We start from the raw sequence: 12,684 nt of genomic DNA on the forward strand, positions 1-12,684 counted from the left end.
GTTATAAAGCCAGTTGTCTGCAAAGTTGGTTATAACGGCAGTTGTCTGCAAAGTTGGTTATAATGGCAGTTGTCTACAAAGTTGGTTATTTAGGCAGTTGTCTGCAAAGTTTGTTATAAAGGCAGTTGTCTGCAAAGTTGGTAATAAAGGCAATTGTATGCAAAGTTGGTTATAATGGTTATAATGGCAGTTGTCTACAAAGTTGGTTATTTAGGCAGTTGTCTGCAAAGTTAGTTATAAAGGCAGTCGTCTGCAAAGTTGGTTATTAAGGTAGTTGTCTGCAAAGTTGGTTATAAAAGCAGTTGTCTGCAAAGTTGGTTATAAAGGCAGTTGTCTGCAAAGCTGGTTATAAAGGCAGTTGTCTACAAAGTTGGTTATAAAGGCAGTTGTCTGCAAAGTTTGTTATAAAGGCGATTGTCTGCAAAGTTTGTTATAAAGGCAGTTGTCTGCAAAGTTGGTTATAAAGGCAATTGTCTACAAAGTTGGTTATAATGGTTATAATGGCAGTTGTCTACAAAGTTGGTTATTTAGGCAGTTGTCTGCAAAGTTGGTTATAAAGGCAGTTGTCTGCAAAGTTGGTTATTAAGGCAGTTGTCTGCCAAGTTGGTTATATAAAGGCAGTTGTCTGCAAAGTTGGTTATAAAGGTGATTTTCTACAAAGTTGGTTATAAAGGTAGTTGTCTGCAAAGTTGGTTATTAAGGCAGTTGTCTGCAAAGTTGGTTATAAAGGTGATTTTCTACAAAGTTGGTTATTTCGGCAGTTGTCTGCAAAGTTGGTTATAAAGGCAGTCGTCCGCAAAGTTGGTTATAAAGGCAGTTGTCTGCAAAGTTGGTTATAAAGGCAATTGTCTGCTATGTTTGTTATAATGGTTATAATGGCAGTTGTCTACAAAGTTGGTTATTTAGGCAGTTGTCTGAAAAGTTGGTTATAAAGGCAGTTGTCTGCAAATTTGGTTATAAATGTAGTTGTCTGCAAAGTTGGCTATTAAGGCAGTTGTCTGCAAAATTGGTTATGAAGCCAGTTGTCTGCAAAGTTGGTTATAAAGGCGATTGTCTACAAAGTTGCTGATAAAGGCAGTTGTCTGCAAAGTTTGTTATAAAGGTGATTGTCTACAAAGTTGGTTATAAGGGTAGTTGTCTGCAAAGTTGGTTATTAAGACAGTTGTCTGCAAAGTTGGTTATAAAGGCAATTGTCTGCAAAGTTGGTTATAAAGGTGATTGTCTACAAAGTTGGTTATAAGGGTAGTTGTCTGCAAAGTTGGTTATTAAGACAGTTGTCTGCAAAGTTGGTTATAAAGGCAGTTGTCTGCAAAGTTGGTTATAAAAGCAACTGTCTGCAAAGTCGGTTATAAAGCCAGTTGTCTGCAAAGTTGGTTATAACGGCAGTTGTCTGCAAAGTTGGTTATAATGGTTATAATGGCAGTTGTCTACAAAGTTGGTTATAAAGGCAGTTGTCTGCAAAGTTGGCTATTAAGGCAGTTGTCTGCAAAGTTGGTTATAAAGGTTGCTGATAAAGGCAGTTGTCTGCAAAGTTTGTTATAAAGGTGATTGTCTACAAAGTTGGATATAAGGGTAGTTGTCTGTAAAGTTGGTTATTAAAACAGTTGTCTGCAAAGTTGGTTATAAAGGCAGTTGTCTGCAAAGTTGGTTATAAAGGTGATTGTCTACGAAGTTGGTTATAAGGGTAGTTGTCTGCAAAGTTGGTTATTAAGACAGTTGTCTGCAAAGTTGGTTATAAAGGCAGTTGTCTGCAAAGTTGGTTATAAAAGCAATTGTCTGCAAAGTTGGTTATAAAGCCAGTTGTCTGCAAAGTTGGTTATAACGGCAGTTGTCTGCAAAGTTGGTTATAATGGCAGTTGTCTACAAAGTTGGTTATTTAGGCAGTTTTCTGCAAAGTTGGTTATTTAGGCAGTTGTCTGCAAAGTTGGCTATTAAGGCAGTTGTCTGCAAAATTGGTTATGAAGCCAGTTGTCTGCAAAGTTGGTTATAAAGGTGATTGTCTACAAAGTTGCTGATAAAAGCAGATGTCTGCAAAGTTTGTTATAAAGGTGATTGTCTACAAAGTTGGTTATAAAAGCAGTTGTCTGCAAAGTTGGTTATAAAGGTGATTGTCTACAAAGTTGGTTATAATGGCAGTTGTCTGCAAAGTTGGTTATTTAGGCAGTTGTCTGCAAAGTTAGTTATAAAGGCAGTCGTCTGCAAAGTTGGTTATTAAGGTAGTTGTCTGCAAAGTTGGTTATAAAGGCAGTTGTCTGCAAAGTTGGTTATAAAGGCAGTTGTCTGCAAAGTTGGTTATAAAGCCAGTTGTCTACAAAGTTGGTTATAACGGCAGTTGTCTGCAAAGTTGGTTATAAAGCCAGTTGTCTGCAAAGTTGGGAAACTTGCTTAGGAAGGCAATAAAGTTGTCTGTAGAGAAAGTTGCTTTGAAAACCGATAATGTTGTCAATAAATGATTGACATCAACCTGTTCATTGGCAAGAACTGCTGACCAATGGCCCACTAATGGACATGGACAATGGACATGGCACATTAGTCTGTTTTCTGTAATGCACGTGAGTGGGGATAACTTCAGTAAGTAAGAATACAGAAGTTTAACTTTTTGTATCACAACGAAGAATAGTACTCAATAAGTTCAATTTATTTTACAATTGTTACATGTGATTTTATTAAAAAAAGTGAAAAAAAAAATATATAATATGCAGTCAGACAATATTGATGTCTAATATCCATTAAAACAAATGCAAATGAGGTAGTGTCTTTGAGGTTTTAAAAACACATATATAACTGAGATAATGTTCAATGTAATGTATAAAGTATATAGGAAGTATATTTAAGTTTAACCGCAATTGATACAATGAAACATATCAATGGTCAGTGATCCAAAATACCAATTGAAAGTGTTGGTACAAGCTCTCATTTTTAGTCATAATTGGGTAAATTGATGTGTACTTAATGTGTAGTTTACAAGACTAGACCGACCAGACTGATGGTGCTGTGAACCAATGCGTGACTTACTGTCAGACTGATAACATTGTGAACCCCTAATTGTCTTGCTATCAGACTGGTGGTGTTAGTTACTAACCACATGAGACTCATCGCCATCATCATTGGTTCAACACATTGATCTGTCACAATCCAATCCAAACTGTCAGTAATGTCTAAAGCACTATCACATTTGTCATGGTACTATTGTCACCACCTGCCAGAGCACATTCGCCACTCATCACACAGGTTGTTTGTGCCTGGGATTGGTTTTGTTTTGCTTGCTTGTCTGCACTGGCTTTTAGGTTCAATGGTGTAGAAGAATTCTACAACATTCAGGACATTGCAATCAGGATTGTAGGCAGTTGCCATTGGCACACTAATGTCTCTTTCAAAACAGTTCTTGCTTATCTTCTGGACATTAACATCAGTCACTGCCATGGTGTCATTTTTATTGCATTGCTCAAACTGTCAGCATTGCTAGTTTCCTTGGCATCATCCTAGGAACCATCTTTTTCTTTGTGACAAACTCCAAGTGATTTCCAGGTGATATTATCAGACTTAGGTACAGTGTGGTCATCACAGTTCTGAATGCTAACACACTCTGTGCAATCCTGTTTACAATCTTGCATAATAAATGTATGGATTGATTGGAACAACTATGTGAATTTCTGTCAAACTGATGATACTGTGTACCACTGCTAGACTCGCAGTCAGATTGGTTTCATGGTGAGACACTGACTTCCTGTCAGACTAGCAATATTGGTTACTGGCTGCAAGATGACAAATCACCTTCATCATCTGATTCAACACACTGATCTGTTACAATCCATTCCTCAATATTGTCAATATTATATAATGCACTGTCACACTCAGATGTTGGCATGGTAACATTGTTTTCATCAGGCAGAACATCATCAACACTCACCACACAGGATGTCTGAGCATGGGGTTGGTCTTCTTTTATAATGGCATACTGGTCTTCACTGGCTTTCAGGTTTAATGGTGTGGGTATGGTTTCTACAACATTCAGAACATTACCATCAACATTTCCAGTTGTTTCAGTGTTTTTCTCTAGACATCTCTTGCTTTTATTCTGGACATTACCATCAGTCATTGTGTTGGTGGCAGTTTTAAATCCACTTCCAATACTGTCCACATTGCTAATTACCTTGACATTATCTTTCATGGCAACATCCCTTATTTGAGGAAAAGTCTCTGGATTGTCAGTTTTTCCTACTTCTATTTCCTCACTATTATGTTTCACAGAAACATACTGATCATTTTCTAGTTCTTCCTTCTTCCTCTCCAGACGTTGCATCCAATCCTCCACTTCTTTATAAGGAATAACCGCCACAGGACTAGAGCCTCTTATCTCTGTGCCTGGTGTTGATATCTTTATTGCTACTTGCTTCTTATTACTAGACGATACTGAAAGAGATTGGCAATTTTCTAGTTCCTTTCTCTTTCTCTGAAGAAGTTGCACCAAATCCTCCACCTGTTCACCAGCACCAACCAATGGTGAAGTAGAACAAGTTGTCTCTGTATCTATGATTTCCATCTCCTTGTCATCATTCACCACTGGATACACCCCACTTGGATATATCAAGGCTTTCACACATTGCAATTTTTTTAATGGTCGAAGAGCAAGCACTATTTCCTGTAAAAGCATACACACTGAATGTGTCTCACTCGAGGGATTCTGAAAACAAACAGTAAAGTAGTGTTACATATTGGTAACAGCAACAGGTTCATGTGTGATGGTATTATGGTCAGAAGAACAGCAAATACACAATTGATAAAGACATTTTAGTAAGTACACTGTCAAACCAATCAAAAAATTGGTAATTGCATTACACATCCCCCATGATTTATCCAATGTGGTATATATTTAATGTGGGATCTATATATACTGTAAGGTGAACAACTAGAAATATATATATCATTTGAACAAAATTAGGACAAAGATTTACAGTGCAAATGCGATAAATAAACAGTATTTTAAAAGCCTTTATTTTTGGTTCAATAGCAATGGACAAATCTGATAGATGTGTATGCAAAGGTCATTCATATCAAGCATCAATTCTATTCTGTTACATATACCACAATCGGTGTTCTCCACAAATAAAATTTAAAGAGGGGTGCTAATTTGCATATAATTAGCATATTTAATTTGCATATAATTAGCATACTAATCAAACATTTCAAAGGAAATTCTTAGCACTTTTATATTTACATCAATTAAATACTGTGTACAAGTACTATATTAATGTTCTTGAATTATTTTGATGAATACGTTAAACCACTTGATGTGTAAAAAAATATAAACTTTGACAAATGAAGAATATCAATTTTATTCTTTGTAAAAGTGTAATGGAACAAGTTGTGAAATTCTAGCCTTTCATTTATTTCTTTTAAATTTCTTTCAAACATTTCCATAGGTTTTATAAATGCACTGAGATATTGTAATAGTTGAAAACCCCAAGTAATAAGAAGAAAAATATTTTCACATAACAAAATTACCATTTAAAAGAAAAAAAGAAAAAATCGAATCCAATGACTGTAAATAAATTAATCATCATGTTGATTGCATTGTGGGTATTGAGAACAAAGGTCAAACCAGATACTGTGACATCCATGTTGTTTCAGTGTTTACCGTACGTTTTGTTTTGGTGATTTATTTGATGATTCTTTTTACTTTTTGCCAATAAAAGGCAAGTAACAAGCAATTCGACCAATAAGTTGTTGCTGGTTCTCCGGTTCTTAAGTATCTTAGCTAATTCAGGAATGATGAGAAAACTTGTTTTGACTGTCCCATTGCGTGATTAACGCATTGCTTGTGACAATCACTTCACGCATCCATTCATTGTTTTTTGTTTATTTATTCAGCCAGTTTTTCCCCAGACATCAAATCCATTGTCCTAGTTGTCACCTATGCCACTATCTGTCTCTTAGTTATTTGTTTTATCGCCTGTCAATTAATAAGAGGTCTCTCAATAATGTCGTTGGGACATCTTCCGGGACTGTGAAACAGCCTGTCACCGAAAACAAAGGAGGGTGCTGAAGATAAATAGATGGGCGCTACAAATTGAAGAGGGGCGCAAATAAATTAAAGAGGGGTGCTTCGCCCCTCTTAAACTCCTCGTGGAGAACACTGAATACTGTACTCAACTAACAATACAATGTATTTGATCGGGACGGGAAATGTGAATGCAGGGCGCTTGTTGACCGATGCAGGGCGCACGACTACCTATGCAGGGCACACGACTTTCTATGCAGGGTGCTGCGCCCTGCTAAAACCCCTCGTGGAGAACACTGCACAATACATTGGTGTATAATGATATCAATTTACCTGATATACAGCTTTGTTACATATACCACAATGCACTGGTGTATAATGCTATTAGTTTACCTGATATAGAGCTCTGTTACATATACCACAATGCACTGGTGTATAATGCTATTAGTTTACCTGATATAGAGCTCTGTTACATATACCACAATGCACTGGTGTATAATGCTATTAGTTTACCTGATATACAGCTTTGTTACATATACCACAATGCACTGGTGTATAATGCTATTAGTTTACCTGATATACAGCTTTGTTACATATACCACAATGCACTGGTGTATAGTGCTATTAGTTTACCTGATATACAGCTTTGTTACATATACCACAATGCACTGGTGTATAATGCTATTAGTTTACCTGATATAGAGCTCTGTTACATATACCACAATGCACTGGTGTATAATGCTATTAGTTTACCTGATATACAGCTTTGTTACATATACCACAATGCACTGGTGTATAATGCTATTAGTTTACCTGATATACAGCTTTGTTACATATACCACAATGCACTGGTGTATAATGCTATTAGTTTACCTGATATACAGCTTTGTTACATATACCACAATGCACTGGTGTATAATGCTATTAGTTTACCTGATATACAGCTTTGTTACATATACCACAATGCACTGGTGTATAATGCTATTAGTTTACCTGATATAGAGCTCTGTAACATATACCACAATGCACTGGTGTATAATGCTATTAGTTTACCTGATATACAGCTTTGTTACATATACCACAATGCACTGGTGTATAATGCTATTAGTTTACCTGATATACAGCTTTGTTACATATACCACAATGCACTGGTGTATAATGCTATTAGTTTACCTGATATACAGCTTTGTTACATATACCACAATGCACTGGTGTATAATGCTATTAGTTTACCTGATATACAGCTTTGTTACATATACCACAATGCACTGGTGTATAATGCTATTAGTTTACCTGATATACAGCTTTGTTACATATACCACAATGCACTGGTGTATAATGCTATTAGTTTACCTGATATAGAGCTCTGTTACATATACCACAATGCACTGGTGTATAATGCTATTAGTTTACCTGATATACAGCTTTGTTACATATACCACATTACATTGGTGTATAATGCTATTAGTTTACCTGATATAGAGCTCTGTTACATATACCACATTACATTGGTGTATAATGCTATTAGTTTACCTGATATAGAGCTCTGTTACATATACCACAATGCACTGGTGTATAATGCTATTAGTTTACCTGATATACAGCTTTGTTACATATACCACAATGCACTGGTGTATAATGCTATTAGTTTACCTGATATACAGCTTTGTTACATATACCACATTACATTGGTGTATAATGCTATTAGTTTACCTGATATAGAGCTCTGTTACATATACCACAATGCACTGGTGTATAATGCTATTAGTTTACCTGATATACAGCTTTGTTACATATACCACAATGCACTGGTGTATAATGCTATTAGTTTACCTGATATAGAGCTCTGTTACATATACCACAATGCACTGGTGTATAATGCTATTAGTTTACCTGATATACAGCTTTGTTACATATACCACAATGCACTGGTGTATAATGCTATTAGTTTACCTGATATAGAGCTCTGTTACATATACCACAATGCACTGGTGTATAATGCTATTAGTTTACCTGATATACAGCTTTGTTACATATACCACAATGCCCTGGTGTATAATGCTATTAGTTTACCTGATATAGAGCTCTGTTACATATACCACAATGCACTGGTGTATAATGCTATTAGTTTACCTGATATAGAGCTCTGTAACATATACCACAATGCACTGATGTATAATGCTATTAGTTTACCTGATATAGAGCTCTGTTACATATACCACAATGCACTGGTGTATAATGCTATTAGTTTACCTGATATACAGCTTTGTTACATATACCACAATGCACTGGTGTATAATGCTATTAGTTTACCTGATATAGAGCTCTGTTACATATACCACAATGCACTGGTGTATAATGCTATTAGTTTACCTGATATAGAGCTCTGTAACATATACCACAATGCACTGGTGTATAATGCTATTAGTTTACCTGATATAGAGCTCTGTTATATATACCACAATGCACTGGTGTATAATGCTATCAATTTACCTTTCGTTTAGTTTGACATGCTTCTTGTGTTGAATTCATTTTTTGCAGTGTAATTTCATTTTCATATTTCTGTAATGAAAATCAGAAGTTTGGTATATAGTTAATTGGACAGAAAGATAGAGAGTTGTTTCATATTATCTAACGACACCATATCATGTAATGAGTCATGTCATGCACAACTTGTGCCATGTCAAATTACCTGTATTATCTCAAAAATTGTTCTCCCATTCTGCTGCTGAACAGCATTAGAGACTTTAATAACGGTTTCAGTCAATCTCATTAATCTACTGTGAGTGACCAATCTGTCATGCCTTTTCTGTGAAGGAAAAAAAGTGTCACCATCAGATTGTCTTGAAGTCAAAACTGGTTACCATGGAAATCTCAGTATGCCAACCGATATTCAATGAATATTTGAATGGGTAGGATTGTTATGTTATTTAAAGTACCTGAGAAATGCAATTTGTACAGATGGTTAAAATGAATTAAATAGTTTATGTAAATTAAGTAATTAGTATGCAATAAAAAAACCTTAAATACATATGTGGCTTATCACATATATTGTATGTACAAGCTTTCATTATAATCTCATAAGGGGTAATTGAGATATTCTAAAATTACCTACATCATGTAAATTAGGTATTTATTGTATGGATTTTGAATGTGAGTAATCAGGTCTGTGAATTCTGCACAAGCACACATGTACTATGTTTCATTCAAATTTCGGTGGAACAGCTAAAAATTGCTAAATATCATGCAAATCAGATGTTTAATATTCACAAATTTGAATCACATAAATACAATAATCATATATGTAATCCCCGACATATATGAACACAAATATACACACACACACATGGTAGCACAGAGAAAGGGGCTTTGCTTGGGCAATTTAAAGCCCAAGAGAAACACTTATAGTCTTTAGTAATCATCACTCACCTTAGCTTTAACATCAGAAGTAAACAATATATCCTTATACTCTGGCTGTTATAAATAAAACAAAATTCCCATAAGTCAGTAAATAAATTACAATAGCAGCAACATTTTAATTTCTGTATTTTTTTCTGAAAAAGTGTGTTGTATACAGACTGCACATACACACATCTTTTCAACTCTAATTTATCATATACATGTATACATCACCCCACACCACTCAATATTCCAATATAAACTATATATGACTGTATATATAAATCTGTACCATATACAGCACCAGAGAGTCGCTCTTGCAAATGTCATTAAAGTCCTCATATGTACAACATTCACCCATATTGAAAATGTTAAGCAAATACTAGTATTAGGTGCTATTGGTATGGTCATGGTTGCTATGTGTATGGCCATGGTTACTATGGATCTGGTCATTGTTACTATGGATCTGGTCATGGTTGCTATGGATCTGATGATGGTTGCTATGGATCTGATGATGGTTGCTATGAATTTGGTCATGGTTACTATGGATTTGGTCATGGTTGCTATGGATCTGGTCATGGTTGCTATGGATCTGACCATTGTTGCTATGGATCTGGTCATGGTTGCTATGGAACTGGTCATGGTTGCTATGGATCTGGTTATGGTTGCTATGGATGTGGTCATGGTTGCTATGGATCTGGTCATGGTTTCTATGGATCTGGTCATGGTTGTTATGATCAATATATGGCCATATAACTTGATAGACAGCCACAAGTAACAGTACAGATAGTCAAGTGTGCAGATGAATGAAGTATGATTTATACTTGCCAAGCAGCTTAGGAAACATTCAGTTTGAAACTACATTATTTTGTATTGCTCTGGATGTGGTCAAGGTAGCTCGGCACCAAAACAAATCACTGAACATAGTCCCCTACTATGTGTGTTGCTCACACAAAACAATTTTTAAATCTGTGAGTGCAGAAGCAAGAAATCATTTTTTTCCATAACCACATGCCTACTACTGATACACACCCTCTAATCCACTCAATGATAACCATATTCCAATTTGTCATGTATTGCACTGCACATAACATACAGAAACTAATAACTATGGTTACAATAAAACTGTTTAAGCCACAGATGTCTTAGAGCAATACTTAGAGTAATAGTTGTTACATACAAAATCAATAACTTACATCCCCTTGATTACTCATATCCAAAACAACCTCATTTGTGAAAAGACTCTCGTTTGCACATAATACACATGGTAGGTTGTCCAACTGTTTTTCAATTTTTTCCTGAAGAAAAATACAAGCAAGAATATCAGTGAAATAGTCCAGAAATAAAGTCTATATCAGTGATATAGGTCAGCAATAAAGTCAATATCAGTTATACAGTCCACAAATAGTTATTATCAGTGATATAGTCCACCAATAGTTATTATCAGTGATATAGTCCACCAATAGTTATTATCAGTGATATAGTCCACAAATAGTTATTATCAGTGATATAGTTCACAAATAGTTATTATCAGTGATATAGTCCACAAATAGTTATTATCAGTGATATAGTCCACCAATATACATGTAGTTATTATCAGTGATATAGTCCACAAATAGTTATTATCAGTGATATAGTCCACCAATAGTTATTATCAGTGATATAGTCCACAAATAGTTATTATCAGTGATATAGTCCACAAATAGTTATTATCAGTGATATAGTTCAGCAATAAAGTGAATATCAGTGATATAGTCAACAAATAGTTATTATCAGTAATATAGTCCATCAATATAGTTATTATCAGTGATATAGTCCACCAATATAGTTATTATCAGTGATATAGTTCAGCAATAAAATGAATATCAGTGATATAGTTCAGCAATAAAGTGAATATCAGTGATATAGTCCACAAATAGCTATTATCAGTGATATAGTCCATCAATATAGTTATTATCAGTGATATAGTTCACAAATAGTTATTATCAGTGATATAGTCCACAAATAGTTATTATCAGTGATATAGTTCACAAATAGTTATTATCAGTGATATAGTCCACAAATAGTTATTATCAGTGATATAGTCCACCAATAGTTATTATCAGTGATATAGTCCACAAATAGTTATTATCAGTGATATAGTCCACAAATAGTTATTATCAGTGATATAGTTCAGCAATAAAGTGAATATCAGTGATATAGTCAACAAATAGTTATTATCAGTGATATAGTCCATCAATATAGTTATTATCAGTGATATAGTCCACCAATATAGTTATTATCAGTGATATAGTTCAGCAATAAAATGAATATCAATGATATAGTCCACCAATCAAGTCCATTAAGTGCATAAATAAGTTAACAAAATAATGAGCGAATAAACAACTGAATGAATTATTGTACAGCACAGAAATATGCCAGCTGATATCAAACTCTCTTGTAATAACATCAAATACAAACCTAATTGTATTCTATATTTTATCTATGACCTTCAATTTAACAGAACCAGACATTCTGCAATGCCCTAAACAAATTCATTTCAGTAACACTTGAGCTTAACTGCACCCCATTTAGTCCTAATCTATTTAAATTAGCAACAGGGGAAAAACAAGTTAAAGATTGATAATATGTGATTTGGCCAATCTCAAATCTAAAAAGTCACTATAAGCATGCTACAATAACAACTATACATCATCTGAAAACTTGGTAGTGCATACAAATGTATGCTGTACAAAAGTGTTACTCGACAGCCAATATCACTAAAAGTATTGTGTTTTTGTTAGTATCCTGTTTATTAAAAACACTTTCAGTCTGCAAATTACACAGGACATTTGTGATGGTGCAGGCAAGATGATTGCGATTGAATTAATTTTTTGTGTTTTTAGGCTGCGTTCAACTTTCCCTTATTTTTCACCCTGTTAAATTGTTACCTTAACCAAAACATAGTTTAATTCTGGCGACCTTGCCCTTTGTTATATAATATTATTTCCTTTATCATAGTTTGTTTCAATATGAATATGCATTGTCATAATTAATTTTGAATACAAACAAGTGTTAGGATTGAAACAGCAGTAGTAAAGCAGTCAACCAAAAGTCGTTGATTGATGGAAATATCTTACAAAAACATTGGTGCCTAATTGGTTTAATTATTTTAAAGACATAATTTCCACTTGGCTGAAAAGAACGAAAAATTGTAGTATTATGCATTGTTTTATTCATTCATAGAACATAATGGGGCCAAAATATCCTATTTTACAAGAGAATTATTATTCATAGTCTGTGAG

General features: G+C 34.5%; 1 protein-coding gene across 1 annotated transcript in view; it reads right to left on the minus strand.

Moving 5' to 3' along the window:
- Positions 1-2,617: 2,617 nt before the first annotated feature.
- Positions 2,618-12,684, minus strand: part of LOC102807627 (uncharacterized) — an 87,369-nt gene continuing 77,302 nt past the window's right edge. The window contains exons 16-20 of the mRNA XM_085501916.1: positions 10,597-10,698; positions 9,431-9,475; positions 8,694-8,810; positions 8,495-8,563; positions 2,618-4,684 (exon numbers count right to left, since the gene is read on the minus strand). Coding sequence (XP_085358042.1) covers positions 3,749-4,684; positions 8,495-8,563; positions 8,694-8,810; positions 9,431-9,475; positions 10,597-10,698 — 1,269 coding nt within the window. The 3' untranslated portion in view covers positions 2,618-3,748. The remainder of the gene's footprint in view (positions 4,685-8,494; positions 8,564-8,693; positions 8,811-9,430; positions 9,476-10,596; positions 10,699-12,684) is intronic.

Source organism: Saccoglossus kowalevskii, chromosome 7 (genome assembly GCF_978046115.1).
Source record: "Saccoglossus kowalevskii chromosome 7, keSacKowa6.1, whole genome shotgun sequence".
Classification (NCBI taxonomy): Eukaryota; Metazoa; Hemichordata; class Enteropneusta; family Harrimaniidae; genus Saccoglossus; species Saccoglossus kowalevskii.